A 25,427-nucleotide genomic window follows, 5' to 3' on the forward strand; every position below is an offset into this window, starting at 1 on the left:
AGGCGCTCTGCTTCTCGTTTGTCGGCGTGCCCTGCGACCAGAAGCGGAGTGGGGAGGACTAAGAGCGGCGGGGCGAGGGCGGCCGGCGGCCCGGACCCTGCTGCTGCCCCCCCTCCTCCCCACTCGGAAGAAGAAGAAGCAACGGCTGCGGAGAGCGGATATGTCCGACAACGGCTTCGACCGGGCTCCCGGCGCTGGTCGAGGCCGAGGGGGTGGTGCCCCATTAGCCCCAGAAAGCGGGGCTCGCTTGGGGAGCGGCGGCGGCGGCGGCGGCACTTTCGGGACTCCCGAGCAGCTCCTGAAGCAGGGCTTCGCGCGTCCTCAGGAGCCTCTCCGGCCGCCCAAGACGGCGCCTCCGGGCACCAACGCCGCCTCAGGTACTGCACTCCGTCGCCCCCTGCAAAGGATCCCCTTCGCTCCCCTTTGGGTGGAGGAAATGGGGGGGGCTCTGGCCTCCAGGCTGGGCCGCTGGGGACCGTTCCCCGCGTTGCCTCTCCCTCTCTTTACAGGAGGAGGCGAGCCTGGTGAGGAAAAAGGCCGTCCCACACTCCTCTCTAACCTCGTCCCCTCCTTAATGCACCATGAGGGGGGGGCGGAGGTTGCATGGATTCTCGCTTTCTTCCCACCCCGCTACCAAATGTCTCCCAACGTCCCCTGTTAACTTGCTCGCCACATTCCTGGGTTTCCAAGTCGTTTGGGAGCTCTGCAGTTTTTGTGGCAAATATACTGAGTTTTTTTTCCCCAAATAAACACGCAGCCTCCCTAATTTAAGCCCCGGCTTTTGCTGTAGTCCTTCTACGGGCATTTAAGTTTTTTTTGGGGGGGGGGTTGTGTTTCGGTGTGCAATTTAAGTGAAATGTGGCCTTTTTCGTTAGATGAGATCCAAACGTAAGCTTTGAATGTTTATTTGCAAATGTTAGGGGGGGAAATCTATATAGCGGTTCGCTTTTGTTTAAATGCTAGTGGATTCTTGACATTTGTCAAGAATCATAAGGTACAACACTTAATGATAGTCATAGGGCACAAATAAGCAATCAGGAAACAATGTCAATATAAATGTTCTTCAAATGTTTTAGTCTCCAGGTCTTTAATCATCCTTCCATTACTTCGAAGGTTTCAAGAAATCGAATTATTAACTTACGAAAGGCTATTTGGACTCATGAGTAGTGTGAGAATATGCATGTTGTAGAAAAAATATTTCTGGGGCTGACTAGCTTCAGCTGCATTTGGCAGTCCTATTCCTTGAATATACTGCTTCCTGTGATTGCCCTTTAAAATGCCCTGGAATAGATATTTAAGGTTGTAACAATGTGTCATTGATCTATATTTGTGTAACTTCTGGTATTACATAGTGAGGTATGTATAATTTGACCTTTCAATGCATGAATCCATTCGTACCTGTATCTCTTGGGAATATGAATATGAAGACAGTACTCTTTTAATAAGAGATTTATTATAAATAAATAATTCATTTTTTTATTTTTGCCTTCCTGGTGCTAAATTTTATGCCAATTGGACATTGTTTTGCTCAATCAGTAGAATTCAGTTCCAAATTTGTATATTGTTGGCTCTGTGAAATCCTAAACGTGAATAAAAATACAAAAAAAAAAACCTTAATTCTGAATACTCAAGTTTTTAGGGATGAATTAAACTTAATACAACTATATTTAATCAATCCTAATAAAAAATTAAGATATTCAAGTAGTTCTGTTCTAGGCATGTAAAAAACATAAATTGAAATTATGTTTAAAGCAATTTACAATGCACAATAGGACACTAAGAATAAATAGTAATCTAAAACCTGTGTAAACCATGTTTACATGTTGCACTCTGCTTGAGAAGCAAATTCTATTAAAATCGTTAGCTTATTTCTAAATAAATTTGACTTTCACTTACTTGAAAATGTTCCAAACCAACTTTCATAGCTCTCAACAGTTCAGACTCTAGACTAATGGAAAAAATGGGGGAAACCGTGTTTTTTCCCAAATTTTTCTGTTTTTTTCCCAGGCGTTCCCATCTCTAGGTCTTCCCCATTTTTATCCTTTACAAGGATATTATCAAGCTATAAATGTGTGGAAAAAAAGAGAAGAATGTGTGTTTTCAATAAATGCCTGCTGTGGGGAAAAATCTATTCCTTGGGGAAGGATAGTTTATTCAATTCTGTCAAATACCATAAATATTTATGGCACTATTAAAATAATCATGATATAATGTGCTTTTTAAAATACTGTTAAAACAAATTGATTGCTATTTTTTTCAGAAAATAGTATCTATACAACCTTTGCTTATTATTATTATTATTATTTGTTTTATCATTTTAATGTTTTAATGGGTGGCACACAAATCTAATAAATAAATAAAATACAGTATTGCTCTTGATCCATCCTATCTGTACTCTTTACCTTTCATTTTGATAGTCATATCTTTTTGGGTATTGGAAGGATGCTCAATGTTTGGCTTCCTTTCTTCCAACATTGAAAGATCTCTGTATATTTTAAATAATATTTAAAGCCAGACAGTATAAGGATCTGTACTGGGATGGAAGAGGTAACATTTTAGTTTTAAAATGTTACCTCTTCCATCCTGTGATTATACCTTATATTACAACCTGGACTGGTTGTAATAAGGAGGGCAGTGCATATTAACATTTGCATTGTTGCTTGGTAATATCATCAGTACTCTAGTGTAAGAATGGTCCACACACACTGTTGCTGGCAGAAATGTATGATGCTATTCTCCACTCAGGCCAGTTAGTAACTAACACAACTTTTGTTTTCTGGCTCCACATCAGATGTACACAGATTGAAGTCTTTAGGGCAGAGAAGTCCCTTGGGTATTACTGCCTTTAAAAAATTGTACAGCAGTGTAAACAGCCTTCCTAGATTAGTGCTCTTTGATTGCCATTACAGCTCCAGAATTCTCAATCAGCATTCTGGAGGAGATAAGAAGGACAAGGTTTTTTGATTCAGGTAATCAGCCAGATAGTCTACCTATCCAATAATTCCTCAGTTCTGTCTTTGGGATGCTGTTGGAAAAGAGCTGCATTAGCTTGCTGTACTATACAGACATAAATCATTATGCACTATAATTTTATATTGCAGTTTTGAAGTGACACTGTACTTTATGTACTTTAAGTACTTTAACAGTATGTGAACAGAATTAATGATGATAATATAAGGTCAGTTATTACTTGGTATTTAAAAATGGTATTTTTCTATGAGACTTACAGATTTCACACTGACTCAATAATTTTCTTAAGGTTGAAATCTGCTATAGATGTTCAGGTCACTAGGTTTATTCTACTCCATTGATTTGAAAATTGCAAACAAACATTTTCTCTTAGGAATATTTAGAAAAATCTTGGAATATAAGATTGATACAACTTTTCCTCTGATTGATAGTAATTTACATTTAAATTACCACAAATTCTAATACTGAATTCTAAAAATGCAAAAAAAAAACCTTATTTATAATCAAATGTATTTATTTAGGTGACCCCAGGCTGCTTCCAACATTAAAAATCCAAACATAAAAACCCATACTCCCATCCACATAGCAGCAGCAACATAAACCAACCCCTTGATTGGCTCCATGTCCATTCATGGTCCCCAAGGCAAAATTGCAGACTACTCCATTCTAAGCCAACCAAAGCTTCCGGACACACACTCCAAAGGCATCCCGATGTAGATTGCATTATAATAAGTCAGGTGGGAGGTGATCAGGTTGTGGGTAACTCTGAGAAGGTCCAAAAATGGGCATAACTGGCATGCATCTAGAAAATGGTTGCATGCGAGATTCTTACAGCCCCATCACGTGTATTCTTGCAGACAGCTGTCTTTGAACAGAATTACCTAGAAAAGTTATAGCAATAGCAGTTAGCAGTTAGACTTATACACCGCTTCATAGGGCTTTCGGCCCTCTCTAAGCGGTTTACAGAGTCAGCATATTGCCCCCACAGTCTGGGTCTTCATTTCACCCACCTCGGAAGGATAGAAGGCTGAGTCAACCTTGAGCCGTTGAGATTTGAACAGCCAAACTGCAGTCAGCTGAAGTAGCCTGCAGTGCTGCATTTAACCACTCCTCCACCTCGGCTCTTATCAACCGTTTCCATTGCTATTGGCCATTTTTATCCTATCAGGAACCACTTCTTACTTTATTTGTACATTAGAACCTCTGTTCACAAACACTTTTGATCACGACCAAATCGGGTATTTTTGTAAGCACCAAATTTCCTGTTATTCTCCATAGTGAGGGGAGGAGTATACAGGATGGCTTGACTTATCCTCTCGTTGATTGGACTGAATCATATAAGCTCTTGGTATACGCCCGTGGTCCACTAGGCACTGCCCAGTTATCGACTCAGTCCCTCAACTGGGCGGTTTGCCATCCTGGATCTCCAATAATTTTGAGGAATTTTAAAGGAAGAAAAAGGATATTCATCTCTCTAGAGCAGCAGCTGCAAGCGAGCTAGACAGCTCCCCGAGCGGAAGAAAACTCTGCCAAAAGCCCCCTTGGGGGCGGCACGCTGCCCAGGCATCTGAGACAAGTATCACTCAGAACAGGAAATCTGCTAGGCAAACAGAAAACAAAGGGCACAAGCCTTCCAAAGGCAAGCCCTGCTGCGTAGGCACCAGCGGCGCCGGAGCGCTCCTCCGCTTCCCACAGGGTCGAATAGTGGGCTGTGGCTTCCTCAAGTGCCATGGGGCGCGAATCGGGCCACCAGCAAGTGAGGGCGGCGCTCAATTCCCGCCCAGAAGGTAAGCCTCGCCGCGGGAACTCTGCCAGGCACCGGTGTGCTCCGCTGCTCCCCGCTGGGTTGAGCAGCGAACCGCGGCTTCCCAAATGCCACAGAGCGCCTGCGCCATTGTCCACATGGCCCACTTCATTGGAGGGGGTCCACAGGCAGAGCCCAGCCTCTTGCAGCACCAGAAAGACGCAAAAGAAAGAAAAACCAGCGGCAGAGGTGCACGGCAGCTCTTTGGAACACAAGCCGCCAGAACAGGAGATTTAAAAGAGGCGCCCTTTGTTCTCCTGGCACGGGCGCCATTTTGAAGCCGGGAGGAGCCACGTGTTCCAAGATGGCGGCACCCATCAGCAACGAGGAGACTGGCAGGACTCAAGTACCTGCAGCAATAGCCAGCAGCCTCACCAGAGGGGCAGAGGATCAACCAAGGTTAGTGACCACCCCAGAGGCTGCCCAGAAAGGAGGGGGGGACAAAGGCTAGAGACAAGAAAAAGCACCTTTCCCCCAGGGCAGAGCTGGAGGCAGAGGGTGGTTAGAAGCCTTCCAAACCCTCTAAGTATGAGAGGCGAAGGGACAAGAAGCTGGAGCAACTCTACAAAAAGGCAAGTGGCCTTAAGTCCATCCCAGGCCTGGGACAGAAGGGGAAGGCCCCTGGAGTCCCTACAATAGGTGGGGCTACAGGGGAGGCACCCACATTGCAAGCAAGGATCCCTATTGACACATCAGGTCTTTGGGGTCTTCCTCAGGGGTGGCAATCCCCCCCCACATACGGGTTCCTGGGGTTCAGCCCAGCCCACGGGGCTGCCACCTCTGGGTTGTCCCCACACACAGATGGGCATGTGTTCTAGCCAGCAACCCCCCACAGGGCTCCCCAATTTTCAGGACCTGGTGATGTGGGCCTTCTAGCAATGCATGACAGCGGCATTTCAGCAGCCACAAATGCAACCTCAAGTGGCATCTCTCCCAGGATACCAGAGGGCCTGGAAACCCAGGGGGAAGACAGCTCTAGTTCCTCAGCCTCATCACAAGAGGACAGTGACCTGGATTGCGGGGAGAGGGAAGTTAGGGAGGATAAACTATCCAAAGATGAAGGCACACCCCCTCTTAAGCCGGCCTTCACTGGGTTGTTCTACCCTTCATTGTATAAGTTACTCCTGTTCAAGGCCAAAGCAGCCGCCAAGGTCGGAAACAGAGCAGCAGAAGCACCACCTCAGCACCAGCGGTTTTCTGCAGAAACCATCTTTGATGAGCAGGCCATTGAGACCGACACGTTGCCAACTCCCAAGGCCTTTTTTGAGTCGGTCAAGCGCCAATGGGCTGCACCCACAGCGGGGCCCATGCCCACATCCACAGACAAGACTTTCTTCAATGTGGACAAAGACATGGCTGGGGTGCTATCTCAGCCCTCCACTGATGCTCCAGTATTGGTACTACATACCGCCCCCCCCCCTACTCTGCCAGGGGAACCAGAGGAGGCTCTGAAGTTGGAGGACAGGAAGGCGGACCTCACCCTCAAGCAGCATCAAGCAGCTGCCTGGGCCTGGGCAGTGAAGGCAGCCACCACCACCTCCTTCTTCAACAGATCTTCCCTACTCTGTCATGATCTTCTTTAATACACCTGATTGGTCTCGTTTTGTGCAGAGTTAGTAGAACTTTTTTAAGCAGAGAATATTATCAAGTAATGCAGCTTAAGTTAAAAAAATATGTGTATACAGATTCCACTGCCACTACTTCCACTTAAGTATTAGAACCGACATCATTCAGAGTATCATCGCAGTGTGGCACTTCATAGAAAAAGGAAGGTGGTGACGATCAATTCCCATATAGTTGAGCATTTTATAAATGTTCAAAGTTATGTTTAAAAAATTAAAGATTGTTTCCTCACCCTCAGATTTTAGAGATACAGAATCAGTAAATTAAACAAATATACTAGGAAAAGGCTGCCAACACAATAAAGAGTAGAGAAGTAGGAATGCCTCGCCATTCACATAAAGTAGACTCTGGTGTCACATGCATATATAACTTCATTAGATAAGATCAGTTAAGAGGGTACTAGATAACCACTTTTTCAGCAGTAGTTCCAGTGTCACAGAGCATTCTTGCTTCTTTTAGATGTATTATTATTAAGCCATCTCTTGTTCCAGAAAACTTTCTGCCTACTGACTTCCTAGTGGTTCAGATATTGCCTAGGGCAGGCAACAATTCTTGGTTTTTAATTGCTTTTTACTGATAATTGAGTCTAATATTGTAAAGTATCTGTGAAGGAATTTATCACTAAGGATGACATATCCATAGTTAAACAGAAAAATAGTGAGTGAAATCCATCTCACTATCTGTTTACAGAAGCAGTTTCCATTAGTTTTAGGTTCCTTAAAATAGCTCTATGGTGGATTTTGAGGGTATATAAAGGGGGAAGGCAAACATCCTGTCATATGTGAAGGTTCACCTGTTCAATAAATGTTCTTAATATATTTTACTGGTTTATTTATATAGTCTTTTATTACATATCTCCTAATTATTTTCTGAGCTAGTAATTTATAATGGCAGATTGTATTTGTCTGCTGCCAGAATAGATAATGGTAGTTTTAAACTGACATATAGCGCAGCATATGAAAGCTATTTAATTAGGCTTTGTATATTTTTTCAGAGCCAGCAAGACCTTCATCGTTACCAGAAAAAAATAATCCAGGCTCAGCAGTAACTAAACCTCATGTGGTTGTGGCTCCAGTGGTAATGTCAAAGCTGTCAGTAAATGCTCCTGAATTTTACCCATCAGGATACACCCAAAATCACACTGTAAGTATTAAGAATTTATCTCCACCTCTTCCACCTAAATAAAGAAATTTATAAGTTTATTTTTTAAAAAAATAGGAAATACATTCACTCTATTGTGAATGCATCTATTTCATTCCAAAATCTTCCTTTTGATGTAGATTTAAAAAATGAAGATGTTTAAAAAAATAATAAATGTTATTCACTTACTATTCCTTGAATAGTAAACTGAACATACAGAGACATTTTAAGTATAAATTAATGATAGCAAACCAATTCATATTGATTATTATTTTTAGGGATCTTCTTTAGAAGATGACTATGCTGGATATCCAACTTCAACAGAATATGTGCAGGATTTTCTGAATCATCTTGCAGAGCAACCAGCCTGTTTTGAAACTGAAATAGCACATTTTGCAGAAATTCTAAATGGTTGTGTGACTACATACGAAGCTTTACAAGAACTTGTTGAACTCATATATCAACAGGTAAAGTGTTGGGTAGCTATGGCATTAGAAATTTGTGTAAATAAAGCAAGGGAGTACATGGCCCAGGACCAAGTTATTTGAGGAGCCTCTTTCTGCCTGTCCAAACATGCCTCAGCAGAGTGCATGTGCTCCAGGTCCCTTCCTTGAAACATTGTCATCTCACGGGATTTAGGAGGTAGACCTTCTCTGCTTTCACCTGCATAGTGATTCCTTCTCTCCTCCCCCCCCCCCCTGAGGTTTTTTCTCAGGCATTAGGGGCAGAATGGGCTTCATCTTGCAGATGTAACAGGTGTATGACAACTATGTAACCTTTTAATGGTTATTGTGATTTTTGATGTTGATGTATGCCTCTGAGAGTCCATTTTTTTGCAAATTGGGTAGTCATATAAATCTTTAAAATAAGTAAACGTGTAATGCTATAAAATCTTTACCTCAAATCATTAAAAGCTTAGACCAATTGGAGATTTTGAGATTAAAAAAAAGGTTTGCTATGCAATATAAAAAGAATAGAGGGAAGCATTCCTTTTGAATATTGATTAATAGCAAATTAATTGTGTGCTTTATCTGCTTTAACACCTGATATGAAAGAACCTTGCAATCTAGCATAAGAGAGAAATGTTTACCAAATTTTTTTGTTCAAGGAAATAAATGGAAAGAGCGTATAGTAAACTTCTAGGCTTTATTTTTAGGGGAAAAACCAGCAGCAAATCAGCTGTTTTTTTATTAGAATCTCACCAAAGGAAAGTTTTCATATATAAAGCAGAAGTAATAGAAACATGCATGGAAACTGGCATCTATCTTGCAAATTATTGATTTTAAAGGAAATTAAAGCTGAAGGCTCTCACATTTATATTTAGGATGTCAAGAAAACAGATTATAATAGGGAAATAATAATAACATTTATTATGGAGAAGGTAATGTGAAAATAGAACTTAAGATGACTGAGAAATCCTACTACAATTTGAGTTATTAAAATTAAATTGCAAATAGTTCCAACAACAAAAATAAGAAAGATAGTTGAAGACATTAAAGTGCTCAGAATGCTTTTTACAGAATCTGAAAATCACAAGGATATGTAGATAGAAGGAATGGACCATCAAGAGTGCACAGAGATAGTCCAATCTTGTAGCGATGTTGTCCAGGAGGCTAAAGTACAAAAATTATCTGAATTAAGTGAAGGATGCTAACAATAATAAAAAGAGCTTCTATTAATATATTCAAAATAAATAGAGAAGAAAACAATTTATCATTCCCTCAATGGAAATGACAAAAGAGTAGCAAAATTCATCATTTATTTTGTCTTGTTTTTGAAAAAAAGGATATGGATTCCATTAGGCAATTGTAAAGAATCAGTAAAGGGGGCACATTTCAATTTGAATTAAGGGATACCTACTGGTTCTGAATTATGTTCAGATTTTTAGCCCATGTGTATTGCATCTTAGTGTCATAAAATACCTGGATGATGATCTGTCTAAACCTCTCATTAGTGTCTGAGAAATTCTGGTAAGCATGTAAATTGTCAGACGACTGGAAAGCCATGAAATTTCTGTTTTCAAAAGGGGGGGGGTATCAATATTTCGGAAGATTCTAATTCAAATATTAAACCAGTATGTTAGTGTCTTGAAAATAGTGCAGCAATGTGCTAGGCAAATCCTTTTGTGTGTTGGGGGTGGGTGGGTTAATAACTTCTTAGTACATGATGGAAAAGGGATGGACTTTAATGCATCAGGACTTCAGCTAAGCATTTGACAAAATATCCTGTGATATTCTTATTGGCAAACAAGTTGAAGATGGGATGGAATATTAGTTGGATCCTTTGGTGACTTGAAAGGTTTACAAAGAATGTTAATAATTGTTTTGAGGGAGTATTTTTCAAATGAACCTCCATATAGTTTGGTCATTAAATATATTCCCTGATGACTCAGATAAAGAGAGAAAGGGTTTTTTTTTTTCAAATTTTTGAATGGTATAAAAACTACGAAAGCTAAAGCTTCAATAGGTGGAAACAAAATACAAGATCATATTGATAGAGCAATGCCAGGATTAAACTTAGAGTTAAGAAGAGGGAAAGGCCAGTTCTTTATGAAAGGGCAGGAGAAAGAAACCCAGGACTGAATCCAGCATTATATCTTTTTCCAGTATTATGAGGCTCTGTGTGCCCTGTCATCTCTCACTTGGTTGACCGCAACTCACTCTACATTGAAGAGTATTTGGAAATTTATCACTGGTGCAGAACACAGCAGCACAAACAGTTCTAGATGCCCCTCGGTAGCACATGTAGCACTGAGTGAGCTGCACTATTGCAGCTCCAGTTCAAGGTGTTGGTTAATGCCTGCAAAGCCCTTTATGTCCAAGGTATCTGAGGAGCCATCTCACCCCAATGGGATTGACCTGTCCTACTCCAGCAAAAGAAGCCTATTTTAGATCCTGTATATCAAAGAATTTTGGCTCTCAGGGTCCAGGAGAACATCCTTTTGTGGGCCCTGCCCTCTGAAATATTCCCCCACCAGAGGTGAAGTCAAGACCCACCTTCCTGGCCTTCTGGAAGAGCCTTAAAACCTGGCTTTGCAAGCTGATCTGGGTCCTAATAGCGCTGGTGCAGTCTGCTGGGAATGACTGAAAGGATTGGTAAAAGATCCACCCCTGTTCTTTCCTGTGTCATCTAACCTCTTGATTTTTAATTTCTATTTAATCTTAATGGTTTTATATCAGATTTTAACAGTTTATAAACCTCCCAGAATCACTTCAACAGTGAGATAGATCGCAATAAATTTAATAAATATATCATTGGAATCTTTAGGCTGCTAGAAGCTTCATCCCATTTAGAATGCTATGATTGCAGTAACAGAATTTTACTCATTCAAATCAGGTTCTATGTTTCTTGTGAATGTGCCAAATTCCAGAGAAAATTATTGCCAGTGTCCAAGGCAATCTTATAATGTAGGGAAATGGGCTGTAAACAAATTGAATTCAATAAAGATCTAAAGTACTTTGCTGAGAAAAAAGAAGCACCAACAGTAATATAATTTTCAGTCAGACAAAATAATCATTTCACTGTCTCATTTTCAGTAGAATGTCCTATTCTGGGCTCTAGACTCCTAAGAAAAATGTGAGTAAACTGAGACTGAGCAAATAAAAATAGTGAAAATTATCAAGATGTGTTATACAGAAGGCAGCAAAAATCTGTTCTCTGGAGGCCTAGGTGCTCTTCGTTTGCTTGCATATGTTTTATCATCAGCTAGCTAATATTAGGATCATGATGGGAGATCATGATATTAGCAATAGCAATAGCACTTAGACTTATATACTGCTTTACTGTGCTTTATACCTCTCTCTAAGTGGTTTACATTATCTAGTAATGCGATGAAACATCTGCAAGCAAACAGCCATGCTCAGAGATTCCACAGTTCAACCCTGAACTACATATATTCTCTTCTATTGGATCTGTTATCTATGGAATAATAGTCTTCTGTTAAAATAAAACAGGTTCTGATTGAATGGTAGGAAATAATTTGACCAGAGCAGATTATCTAGGGAGACCTAAGCTGCTTTCTCTGGATATGATCAGACAGAATTTAGACAGCCATCTGTCAAGGACGCTTTAATTTGGATTCTTGACCTAAGCAGAGGTTGTACTCAATAGCTTAAATGCCCCCTTTGAACCTTGTTTCTGTGAGGAGAGTTAGGTAGGAGTATATAGCTAATTCAATATAAATTTATGAAAACTCTAGATATAAAAGAGCAATAGGTTGGTTTTCTACAATGCTTTCATAATAAATAGCAGCTATTAGGACAGTCAGTCTTGGTTTCTTGATTTGGTGTACCTTATAATAATAATAAACCCTGATGTTTGTTAATATTGTCTCATTGTTTATCTAATCAAACTAGAAATAGATTGTTTTTTTATGGATAAATTTTAAAATAATATTCTAAACATTCTCTCTATCCTTTTACTATAAAGGTAGTCCTCAGATTATGACCGTAATGGAGCCTGCCAATCACAGTCATAACTCATGACCGTGATAAAATGGTTTGGTCAAACCAATTATAGGACCTTTTTTGTAGTGGCCATTGAATAAATCAAAGGTTTGCAAAGGTTTTGCCACAAACAGGACATGCTGATTTTCAGCAAAACTGTCATAATCCCCGGTCATGCATGGAATGCTGCAGATGGCCATAAATGCAGCCTAGTAGCCAAGTGCCCAAAGTTTAGGCATGTGTCCATGAGGGAAAATGTTGAAATTCTGAATTCAGTTTGTAAGTATCCTCTAGGTAGATCCATTAGAATTTCAAGTACTTGTTAAGTGAGTAGTCATAAGTCAAGGACTATTTGTAGACATATATTTATCTTATATATGTTCATAATTTAAGGAATTGGTTTTTCCATCTTGGAAAACATCTGCTGCATAAATGTAGCAAAATAATACTGTCAAAGATAGTAATTGTAGAAAAAGAACAGTTACGGTAATTACCAAAGTTAAGGCCGTCTGTATATTTTGAAAATGAGGACAAAGGATATGAATTGAGAACATGAATCCACTAGGGAACTCAGCATTTGATTACAAAGCAGCATTTGTTTGTAAATATTCTGTGGTATGTTATGTTAAGTGCATTTGGTTTCTGTTTCGTTTTAGCAAGGACTTTAATTGTTATCTGTTAAGGGAAAGTGAAACTAGCAAGGGCAATTTTGTTTCTCAATTTTAAAAAACATTGACATTCAGGGAAAGGAAGCTGTGTATCCGTAAAAAAATGAAATGGTTCAGGAATTCATAATTCAACAGATTGATGTACATGTTGTATAATGTGTCTTCACAATTGTTATTAAATAAAAGATTAGGTGATGCTAGTAATGTTCATATGCCTTTGAGTTGATTTGACTCTTTGCTACTTCCTGGACAAGTCCCTTCAAGATTTCAGAAGGGGCTTCTGCTTGCCTGCTTCCTAAGCCTGAGAGAGGGTGACTGGCTTAAGTCATCTGTCTTTGTGGCTAAAGCAGATCTAGAACCCATGGTTTCCTGATTTCTACCCTGGAGCCTTAATCATTATACCTAACTGGTTCTCTTAAAGAAGTGAACTAATAATTTGGGAGAATTCATGTGTGTTTAAAGGAAGGATTGCCTAACTTTTAAGCAATCTTTTCGTTCCAGTCTCTTTATGAGAGAGTAAGAACTCCTAAATCTTTGAGAAACCCTTTCAAGTCCCATCCTTAAAATTCAATTCTGAAGTCAAATACAATCTTAATGTTCTATTAATGACTATCCAGTTTTTATTGTGATGTCAAGTTTTAGCAAAAATCCAAAGAGGTTTGCCACCTAAAATTCCTGAAACGCTATTGAGAATATTACCTATATTTGAAATAAGTAGAAAATATAGAACCACCACAGAACTTTTGAAAATGTCTAATTCTGGTTGTTTTTCTGATTATTTTGAAAGGCTACATCTGTCCCCAATTTTTCCTATATCGGGGCACGGCTATGCAATTATCTCTCTCATCACCTCACGATTAATCCACAAAATGACAACTTTAGAAAATTACTCCTTTCCAGGTCAGTACATGTGTGTATGTGTATATGTGTGTGAATTTTAACAAAAAAAACCCTCTGATTCAATATTTCCCAGGAACTTTTCAGAACATTTTTTATTCCAAAATTAATTCTCTATGCATTGTTACTAGCTTTAATTCGTAAGATACTTGTATGAGGTTGAAATGGAAGTTTGCAGATGTTGTTATATTGAAAGAAGCTGCCATTGACAGAAACAAAACTGTCAATCTTGATTCTGTGCATATCCTACATTAGAGCTCTGCATACTTTAAAAACGATTCAAAGAACTTGCTAACGCAAGCCCTTTCAACTATTAATTAAAGCAGTCCATTTTTTCCAGACTTCCAATCAAGCATGAAGAAAAATGTTTCTGCTTTAAGATGTTCATTATTAATAAAATACTTTAAAGCAGCAGAATCAGTTTCCAAGCTTATTTAAAAAGCTAGAAAAAAATTGAATGGTAATACAGTGTGCTAGATTTGCATTGCTCAGAACTATTGTTTCAACTTTTAAAATCATTTCTTGTTTTGTTAAAAATGAACAACTTGCTTCTTTCAAAAATATTATTTGAAATATCAAAGTGAATAAAATATCTTAACTAAAAATGAATCAAAACATCTGCAAATTTCAGAGGGAAAAATCTTTAGCTTTTGTGATATCTGACATTATTTGTTTCAATTATTGTAAGCAATGAGGAGGTTTGCTTGCCACAGACCTGAATTTTGAGTGAAAGTGTGGAAGAACAAGCAAAACATAGGAGACTGAGACTTTGAATGTCAATGATGTTGTGCTGTTTGCTTTTATATTCTCAAAGGTAAACAAACTTTATAAATGAATATTAATGAAAGTAAGATGATATTCAGACTGTTTACTTCTTTCAGAATAAACAGATACTCTGACTAATCTTGCAGATAAACTAGGTGAAGCTCCTTTGTTCCCCCCTGAGGTCAAGAATGTTGCCTTTGAGGACATCATCAAATCAAGAAAATAAAGCCTGAGTTTGTCTATAAACATTGGTTTATTTTCAGTTTTGAGGCTGCTTAACTCCATAACAACTCTAGGCAGTTTACAGATAAAACATTAAAACAAGTATTGTAAGAAAAAGGAGACAGAATTTTTAAAAAGCCCAAACTAAAAGGGGTCAGACATCATCCTAAATCAACATTTGGGAGGACAAACAGGTTTCTGTTGTGGCGTTTGCAGGAGACAATTAGTTCACTTAATTAGTTCATGACTCCCCGAGACTCCTTGCCAAGTTTCGGAGATAGCAGCCTGCCAGATAAGGTCTGTGACTGTAGATCCTCCCTTGAAAGACTTTGCTGGACGTGAATGAGCAGAATTCGCAGTAAATTAATAAAAGGGTTTTTTGTTGGGACAAGGTGTTTGCTTCATGATCTTGGGAAGCCTCGGTCAGAACAGTTTCTAGCAGTTTGTTGAAAGTCATGAATGCCAGGTTTTATTTTGAATAAGTGAGAAAAACTACTACAATACTGTTTTCTGCAACCACCAGCTTCCTGTTCTTTCTTTGGAGAAGTTACTGATAGGTCTGGGGAAAACCTCTGATGAAAGATCAGCCACAGAGAGCAGAATAAGCTACCTGGGAGAGGGAGAAAAGGAACGATTCTTTACCTAGTATTGAAAACCCACGTCCAGATTTGTTCCTGAGTGAAAGCCATACCAGATATTCTGGGGTGAAATACTGTTGCCTCTAAATACATCAGATTGAAGTTTTACATGGAGCCATCATTGTTTATATATTTTAGTATTGTTCAGGGACTCCGTTGAAATACTTTTTCACAACTTTATCCTACATAGTGCCTTTTTTTTTTACTGTGTTATGTAGGAAGTGGAAGACTTTGAGAATAGAATCATCCCCTAAATGTGTTACTTCTCCTTGGAGTCCCTTTTTGGTCATGTTAAAGCAGACTATTGACACTCATGGTGTTGGATGATAGTTACGATGATTCTTAAACTTTGACCACATCATCAGGAATAAACAGAGTTCAGAAATGACAGCCCAAGCAACAATAAAGTATATAATCAAGCTGCATAATCTATTTTAATGTTTTGTTACTTTGCAACCAAAGATACTTTATTGTATAAATGTTAAATCTTTTTCCTGTCATCCTTTAACATCATATATGCCTCAGTTTTTAAATCACATTTTATGAATTTTACCAATAAGTACAAAAATGTATCTTTTAGGTGTCAAAAAGAATTTGAAAATAGAGATGGAGCTGCCAAAGGGGATGATGCTGTAAGGAAAAGATTTCATGCATTTGTGCTGTTTTTGGCTGAACTTTATCTAAATCTAGAGGTAAAAAAAAATATTTCTTTCAGATTGAATTGCTTCTTTCAATCTATAATTCTGGCCAGACATTTGCAAGGAAAATGGCTGAAGAATTCATCTGTAGAGCATTGTAACTCAATGCAAATCAGAAAACTCTGGACAAATTTAAATTTTTATTAGACTCTTTCTTATTTAATTTTGTTCTTAATTGTCATATGCTTGCATCCTTATAAAAAAAAACACTAGGTGTTCTTGCACTAATTTGCACATTATTATTTTAAATGAACAATTGAATAAAATGCTGAGAGCATATTTTCCATTATATTTCCAAAAATAAAATGTATTTATGGAGATTTTTATTATTTCCTAACATAACCGTTCAGAAGAAGTGCCGGAGATGTTGTTATAAAAATGAAGTGGTAGTATGCTTGTACATATTGTCGTGATCATTTTATTGCTAGAGCGATACCTTTCAGTACAACAGTCATGAATCAAGCTTTTCTATTTCACTAGACTCAGTTGCAACATACTACTTACTGTAGGCATTTTATATCCTCTTTGGTATAAAATTGTGAGTCCTCTCATTCAATTAAATCCAACAGGTAGTTAAATTGTATTTGTTTATTAAATTTACATGCTGCTGATTTCACTATCGAGAGTGATTCTTAATAAATAAAATATTTTGCCGGGTTACCAGTGGCAGCTAAAAAAATTTGAACTGAGGAAAATAGCTAGCCCCTTGAGGTGAAGTATTCTATTATATAATCAGCTATTCAATTAATATAGAAAAATACCAAATACCTGAGTAATAAGAACTTGGAATAGTTTTTAATTTTCAATATTAATTTTGCAAATATTATTTTTACATATTTATAGGTAAAAGGAAGTAAAGGACTAGTAACTCGAGCTGACATTCTTCAAACTGGACTTCATGAGCTATTAAATACCCTTTTTTCAAATCCTCTGGACAGCAATTTAATTTGTGCAGTAAAACTATTGAAGGTAAGACATTTTTATTCTGAGATTTTTTAAAAAACAATTGTGTTAATTATTAACGCAATTAAAGAGCCTCTTTATCAAAGAGCCTCTTTGGGTGTTTATTAATATTAATATAAATACTGAAGTGTGACTAAGTGTTTCTTTAACCGGTGGAAATATATTCATCTCTCCTGGCAAAATGGGGGGTTGAACATTACATTTAGTCCATGGACAGCCTGTCCTATTACAGGATATCCTAGCATTCAAAATGCTGTTGATAATCCAGCCACATCTCTACCCATGGCTGTCCAAGCGAAGCTGCCAAAATTCTGTTCCCGTATCTGGATGTGGAAGAATAGGCTTCAGCCAACCCTTCCAAATATTAATGGCTGTAGGCATAATGACCAGAAGGAGTAACCTTGGAACAGGAGAATCACAACCAAGACAACACTCAGAAGACAAAAGAAACCCGAACCCAGGACAGAGATGTAATTGGACAAAGTGTTTGAGACAGGATTTTCCCTAGTTCTCACAAAAATAAAAGTTTTTCATAGTTCTCATAAAGTATTCAGACTTGGAAGATTCTGTACCTTATAATAAAAGTAGTATTAGCATTCATAACTTTACTTTCCTAGGTTAATCTACCTTGAAGGGCTGATGGTAGGTCTTGAGACCCCCCTTGTCTAAGAATTTGAGAGTTTACATTTTTTACTTTTGAACTAGGCTCAAGATTTCAGTGTGCATCTGCTCAGGTCACAACTCCTGCCAGAAGAGTGGCAACAGCTACAGCCAGGGAGGCTATTGAACAACTTTGTCTTCTGTGCCAGTTGCTGGACTAGGGGGCCTTGCTCATACCTTGACTCCCATTAGGGTTACTACAATGCACTGTACATGGGGCTTCCCTTGATGAAGATCTGGAGGGTTTCTCTTGGTCCAGAATGTGGTGGCTCAAGTAGTTATAGGCTCTGAATACTCCTCTACTCCACAAGCTGCAATAGCTTCTAAAAGGCTTCAAGATTCTGTACATCATCTATAAAGCCCTCCATGATATAGGACATGGTTATAGGCAGGGTTGCCTTCTCTAGGGTTGTCCCAGATGCTCCAGTAAGGCCCATTCTCACTCCCGACACCTTTTAGGACTTTAGCGATGTGCTTTCTGAGTTGGGCCCCTTACTGTTGAAACAAATTGCCCTGATACCTGGCGGACAACTGGCGGCCCTTCACATTTTTGGAATGTCTGTCAAGACCTGACTCTTTTCCCCGGCATTTGAGTCCAGATGAGTGGAGCATCAATTAGTAGAGTTGCAGTGCAGTTTAACCTGGTTGCATTTTATTGCTTCAGTTTTTTTAAAAATGTATTGAGCTGCTTGTTTTTTATTTTGGGGGGGGGTGTTATTTGTTGTTAACTTTTTGTTTGAATTGGGCAGCATTATGCATTTTATAAATATATAAATAAAAGTAGCTTTGCAAGAAGCATCGACTGTAATCGAAAAAAGGTTAGAAAGCATAGTTCTTATCCAATTCTGAATGCAACTCGCTTTTTCAAATTATTTTAATCTGATGTGTTCTCAGTCATTGCTTTTATTTGTTTCCCAGTTGACAGGATCTGTCCTTGAAGATGCATGGAAAGAAAAAGGAAGTACTTATATGGATAATATAATACAGAAAATTGAAAATGTTGTCTTAGATGCAAATTGCAGCAGGTAGTAAGAAAATTCAATCGTTTCCCAGTTATCTTGTAATGTAAAACCATTTTGTGTCATTTCTAATGTAATAAAAAGTACAGTTCAGTTTGTAGCTGTCTTGCTCATTTCCTGCAAAAATTATCATTGTAATAAAAAATGGACTGTGAAGTGTGTGTTAAAATATATGTCATTTTTAAATAACACATCTTTCAATAAATGTACGGAGTAAAAAATGTTTAGAGGATCCTAGGAAATAGGTATATTTTGCCGTCTTTAAAATCTCCTTGCAGTTACTTTGAATAGTGACATAATATTATGTGTAATTTTTAAGACTAATAGAAGACTGCAGTGAGCTCACATGGCATTGTAGGATATTTTAATTTTTGTAGTTCTGTAATTTTGCAGCACCTATCTTTGCATCAGAAGGGTGCCACAAAATGACAAAGTTAGGTAACCTCTGGATCAATAAATAAAGCAAATAATAACCTGTGATTTTCATATATTCCCTAAATAATTCTACATTCTAATTCTATGTTTATTCTTTATTCTTTCATTTCTATGCTTAAGCAGAGTAAGAATCAGGTAGACCAAAATGAACTGTCCTGTGCTTCCTAGCAAAGCCTTATGTGTTATTCTCTACAGGATATGATTTTTACTAGCCCTGAATTATACCCTTAAAGAAACTTCATTTGTCGTTAGTCTTGCAGTGATCAGGGTGTCCATGATATCCCCTTCTTTCTTATTTGTCGTGGACATCAGCACATGTCTGCACAATCTATTGCTTGCCTAGACCGTGCCTAGATCATTAGGCTACTTCTGGTGTATGAATTATCGCCTGTAATAGATATTAGGGAAAGACCAGAACTGCTTTTCTCATTACTAATAGAGTTAAGAAAATGCTTACACAACCATTTCAGAGAAGACAGTACACTTAAAGAGTAATAAGGAAAGAGGCTGGATGGAGTCCTTGAACGCAGCAGAAAGGACAAAATCAACAGAAGTGCTAAATTTAAATAACTTTTGTTTAACCAACCAACCGCTCAGAGAGGGCTGTAGATTCTTCAAAGCCATGTGTCATTTAATATCTATATTTAATGTATGAGAATACTGATAATAAAAGTTGTTCTTTGACAATGCATTAGCATTAAATTTTATTTACATTTTGAGAAGCTATAATAAATTGGGTGTATTCTAACGGTAAACACTAATTTTTATTTTCTACTTTTCTGTTACAGAGATGTAAAGCAAATGCTATTAAAATTAGTAGAACTGCGGTCAAGTAATTGGGGAAGGGTACATATTGCTTCAACATACAGGGAAGCAACTCCAGAAAACGATCCTAACTACTTCATGGTAAAGTACACTGGTATTCTTCTTCCGTAGATTATCCCTGAGATAGCTTTACTGAAATAAATATAAAAATGTTAAAGCACACAAAATTAAAAAATAGAAACAAAAATAAATAAAGTATATTTTAATTCTAGAATGAACCAACATTTTACACATCAGAGGGTGTGCCTTTCACTGCAGCAGATCCAGGTATGTTCTATTTGCTCTGCAAATAATACCTAAAGTAGAAGTTAATTAAATCTAAATGTTATAGCTCTCAAAGAAGGCAGACAAAAATAGATAGAGCTTTATTAAAAGTTCCAGAAAATGCTTTCTATCTATTCAGATGGAATCCTAAGTGTCATGCTAGTTTCATTGTCTGCAGTCACAGCAGCAGCATATTGAATCCATTGCTGTTTCTGTCATTTGTAGACAAATTATTAACAAAGATAAATAAACCTAGAGATACAAAGTTTTGTGACAGATAGTTATGGAGAAAATCCATCTATAGGTAATCCTCATTTAGGAACCACAATTGGAACTAGCAACTTGGTTGTTAAACAAAGCTATTACAACCATTCTTACAATCTTACTTCAGTTTTCCTTTATTTTACAGACCTGTAAAGGTCTTAAATGTGAAGATTGGCAATAGCACTTAGACTTATGTTCTGCTCCATAGTGCTTTACAGCCCTCTCTGAGCGGTTTACAGAGTCCCCCCAAACAATCTGAGTCCTCATTTTACTGACCTCGGAAGGATGAAAGGTTGAGTCAATCTTGAACCAGTGGGAATTAAACTGCTGACTGCAGCCAGCAGAGGTAGCTTGCAATGCTGCATTCTAACCACTGCACCACCAAAAGGTCGCTAAGCAAGAACTATTTGTATGGAATTGCTAAGAGTACTTGATGACAGTTAATCAATCAATGATTGCTATCAGTCATGCTTTATTCCATACCTGCATCCTACATCCACAGTCTTGGAACCCTTTTTTTCTTCGTGTGACTTTTTATAATTGTACTGTTTAGCACTTAGTTGCTTTTGACTAATGGTTTAAAGCACAGAACGTGTCTTTCCACTTTATTGTGCATTGCAGACATTTACTTTTGTTGGCAGTAAGAAAACCTTGCTACAGTACAGTATATTGTGAGTTCTTTAGTGAGACCTATGCTGCTTGAGTGCAAACATTATTTGAAGAAAAGCAGGGGAAGAGAAAGCTCAGGATATGCATGATGAAGTACAATAAAATGATACGTTTAAGCAAAATCAATGTGTTATTAAGAGCTTACCCAAATTATCGAATACATATCTGTAATAATAATAAGCTTGGATAGGGTACTTCATAAAATGTTGATATTATAGATTACCAAGAGAAATATCAAGAACTTCTTGAAAGGCAAGATTTGTTTCAAGGATATGAAGAAAATGGAACAGGAGCTGGAGACCAGTAAGTTCTTATTTTAGTCTAACTTGTGATGCAGACAGAATCGTTTTAGCATGATCGCTAACATTCCTAATTGGTCACTACTTTTCAGGAATATTTTTGTCAAAATTTATCATTTTGAAAATACTTTAGAATTCGAACTGCTTCTTTCAGTTTTATTTACTGATATTCTACTAAATGGTAACATTAATAAATACCTTAAGAGATCTACAGAGCTCTTTTTACTAATTGTTGCTTTTTAAAAGAATATTTTCATAATATTTTAGGCCCTACAGCAAAAAAGCTACTTTAAGATTATTATTTCTGTCCTTCTGTTCAGTTCCTTATCTGATCTGTTTTTTGGATCCTATAAATTCCTCTGTTTGTATTTGAATGTGCAGCGTAGACCTTAGCAGCTGGAATGTAGATGGTTTCCTGTTGGAAAGAATACTTGTTTTGTACTTAGGAATTTATATTGACCATTCTTGCTCATAAGTGATGCTAACATTTATAAATGTGAACTTCTTTGCACCTAAGAAATTTAAACTTGGTGTGCAATGAGAGCTTGCCAGTGTTCAACTTATACAAATATATATCCATAACATTATTATTGGTATTTTTAATTAATATTTTTAAAAGTTGAATTTTGAAAAATGTGTATTTAACCTGAATTTTATTGCAGATACTATGATGATGATGACGATGATGAAAAAGATGATGAGATGGATCCAGAAATTGAAGAAGCGTTTGAAAAATTTTGCTTAGAATCTGAACGCAAGAGGAAACAATAAGTTTTACATAAAGTTTGTTTTTTGAAAAAAATAAAACAGCATAGAATGGACAATAAGGAAACAAATGGAAAATCCTGCAATCCATATCAAAGGAAATTAAGTTTTTCCAAGTATGCAATTTCCCTCTTGTTAAACAGAATCTGCCAAAAAGAAGCAATTGTAAAGTGAAATTCTTTATCTTGAATAATATGTAAATATTATAGTTTATTTTATGTACAGTTAAATAAGCAGTGTTTTTGCTGTAACAAATTTATTTGGCGCGTCGCATTAATCTAAAAGTTCAAGTTAGATTAAATTTGTATTAAAAATTCACACTTTTCTGAAGTAAAATCCTTTCAATAGTAATGCATTTTGACTTGCTTTTGGAATGGATTTGTACATTCTTTCCTTTGGATAGCTTGTAGCATTCACCCCACATTTTTAGGCTCATGAAGTTGCCAAATTATTTACTTAATATTTTACAAATCATTAAAATTGTAACCAGCCAAGGACAATTTGGAGCTGGGCACAAAAATTGAATTTTCAAACAGTTACATTGTCAATTAATGTTTCAGTTCATCAAATCTGTCTTCAACATTACTGTGTTTTAGATGTCATATTGGTCATCTTCTGAAGTATGGTTTTAGATGATCAGAAATGTGTCATGTTTATTCCTTTACCCACTTTCATATTAATACTTCCTGATTTAGCCATTGTTTATTGTCAGACAAAACAATGATTAATGCTAATCAGGATTACTTTAAAATGTTGGTTTAAAAATCTGGTTCATCAGGTAAAGGAGAAGATTGCAAAGTCTCCCAAAATGGTTTAGGATGCTTTCTAAATCCTGATCCACAGATAGCAGCCTAGAAATTCTGACCTTTGCTCATGTTTGCAGAGAATAATTAATTTTTTACACCAGCAACATTGGGCCCTAAGTTGAGGACTTGCTGTTTTAGAGGTTTCAAAATAGAATATGTCTGAATTCAGCCATTTCTGTTGATTTTCACTTTGAAATTTTAAAGAAGCTATTTTTTTAGTTCGAAGTTCATAATTTGTGTCTTTGAAATGCATACTAAAAAGAAAGCACTCGTGTCTCTTTTTAGTTTCCATCACATTTAACAAGTAAATTGTTTACAAAGAAATTTGTCTACTGATTATGTCTTCCCTTTAAATCATCTGGGTTTTTTTCTCTCTAAAATTGTGTCCAGAATACTTTTAACATTTTATTCACTATTTTATATTACCTAGAATCTTATTTCCTAACACCAAATGTGTTGAACTTCCTGAGCAGTAGGCTAAATAACTTATATAAAGACATAAGTTGTAAATATGTATGTAAATAGTGCTGTTTAATATTGCACTGTTATAACTTGGTACAATTTGTGTCTGTTAAATGAGTTAGTATAAAATTACATCTTCTGGTTGTTTAGCATTTAGTTAACACCATATTTTGCAAAAAATAAAAATAAACAGTTTGTTGTTGTTGGATACGTTTTATTTACTTTTTTAGTGCTTTCATTTTTATTAAGAAAGAATATTAAATCTTCCTTGTTTTCTTCTGTCCTGATGAGTAATATCTTTAGAGTTGCTGGTGAAGTCTCATTTAAGGCCTGATGACTACATGTATATATCCATATTTTCTTGACATGTGTGTACGTTTGTGTGTGTGTGTTTTTACATTGCCTTCTGCCAGGATGTGGTTTTTTTTCCAATTGTAATCTCCCTGACTAGCCTAAGGCCCAATGTACATTTCTTGATAGTTTCCTGCTGAAATATTAACTGGATTCAGCCTTGTTCGCCCTTTTCAAAATCAAGGTCAGAAACAGCTACATTGCACCTGCTTTTCAGGACTTCAGACTCTTCATCCTCAGGAGATAACATTTTTTTTTTAAAAAATGAAAGACTGAGGACCACATGGATCTCTCCCTGTATGTATGTGTTTTAGTTCCAACAGTACAAAATAGTAAATCCTCTTCAAGGAACAGTATTTATACAACATACTTCAACCACAAACTAGCCGCCATCATGTCATCTAGTGTATGGTGTGAACTGGTTAGTATATTAGCAATAGCACCTAGACTTGTATGCTGCTCCATAGTGCTTTTACAGCCCTCTCTAAACTTTACAGAGTCAGCATATTGCCTCCAACAATCTGGGTCCTCATTTTACCCACCTTGGAATGCTGGAAGGCTGTGTCAACCTTGAGTCTGGTGAGATTTGAACTGCCGAACTGCAACTAGCAGTCAGCTGAAGTAGCCTACATTGCTACACTCTAACCACTGCGGCATCTTGGCTCTTATATTATTAAGTCTTATATTAAGGACCGTATGGTTAGTATATTACACAATCTAACAAAGTTAATTGGATACATCATTTAATGTGTGGTTTGAACTCAGCCATTATGGCTTACCAAATTTTATAATACAAAAATTACATAACGGAAGACAGAGGAAATAAATGTTGGGAGATGGAATCCCAAATCTTTAGCAGTGAAAAAGTTTCAGGTGGGGGGGGGTGTAGTTTGCCTTATGAGAAAGGAAGAACACTCGATATCTCACTTATTGTCCATCAGAGACTACAGAACAGAACAGAATTCTTTATTGCCAAGTGTGATTGGACACACAAGGAATTTACCTTTGGTGCATATGCTCTTTGTTACATAAGAATAAAATACATTCATCAAGAATCAAGGTACAACACTTAATGATAGTCATAGGGTACAAATAAGCAATCAGAAAACTCAGTATAAATCTAATATAAATGTAAACATAAAATATGAAGATACAAGCAACCAAGTTACAGTCATGCAGTCATAAGTGGGAAGAGATGAGTGATAGGAACGATGAGAAGACTAATAGTAATGCAGCCTTAGTGAATAGTTAGACAGTGGTGAGGGAATTATTTGTCCCTCAAGTGTTGATTATTTGTTATTTGTTCATTTTACAGTAAATGACAGTGACTACCGTATAAATAAAAGATGAGCACCGCCCCCTAGAATCGGGAAGGACCAGCACATATGTGCGAGGATCTTTACCCTACTGTATAAACAATTGGACCTGTAGCCCTAGATCAGAGGTCTTCAAACTTGGCAACTTTAAGACTTGTGGACATAGCTGGCTGGAGAATTCTGGGAGTTGAAGTCCACAAGTCTTAAAAGTTGCCAAGTTTGGGGACCCCTGCCCTAGACGGTGCTTCCAAGCATTGCATCCGCTGACAAGCATGGAGGTGCCTTTTGCTTTATTCAAAACGCACAAGCTGATTCCCCGGGGATGCGCACCATGGCTCCATACAAAATCATAGTAGATCTCCAACCCCTTCAACCTTGGGGGAAGAATCCCATAGCCTTTCTGATCCAGGAAGGACTAGCAGCGAGAAGCGCCTACCGTTCAAAGAAACTGGTTAACTC

At 37.4% G+C, this 25,427-nt stretch overlaps 1 protein-coding gene across 1 annotated transcript; it reads left to right on the top strand.

The window, feature by feature from the left end:
- PAIP1 (poly(A) binding protein interacting protein 1) lies at positions 1-23,511 on the top strand. Its single transcript, XM_032213194.1, has 11 exons — positions 1-377; positions 7,392-7,540; positions 7,816-8,004; positions 13,438-13,550; positions 15,753-15,864; positions 16,714-16,839; positions 18,412-18,518; positions 19,736-19,853; positions 19,985-20,039; positions 21,188-21,272; positions 21,931-23,511. The coding sequence occupies exons 1-11, from the start codon at positions 161-163 to the stop codon at positions 22,037-22,039; spliced, it is 1,380 nt and encodes a 459-aa protein (XP_032069085.1). The 5' UTR covers positions 1-160; the 3' UTR covers positions 22,040-23,511.
- The last annotated feature ends 1,916 nt before the right edge of the window (positions 23,512-25,427 follow it).

This window comes from Thamnophis elegans, chromosome 3 (genome assembly GCF_009769535.1).
Source record: "Thamnophis elegans isolate rThaEle1 chromosome 3, rThaEle1.pri, whole genome shotgun sequence".
Lineage (NCBI taxonomy): Eukaryota > Metazoa > Chordata > Lepidosauria > Squamata > Colubridae > Thamnophis > Thamnophis elegans.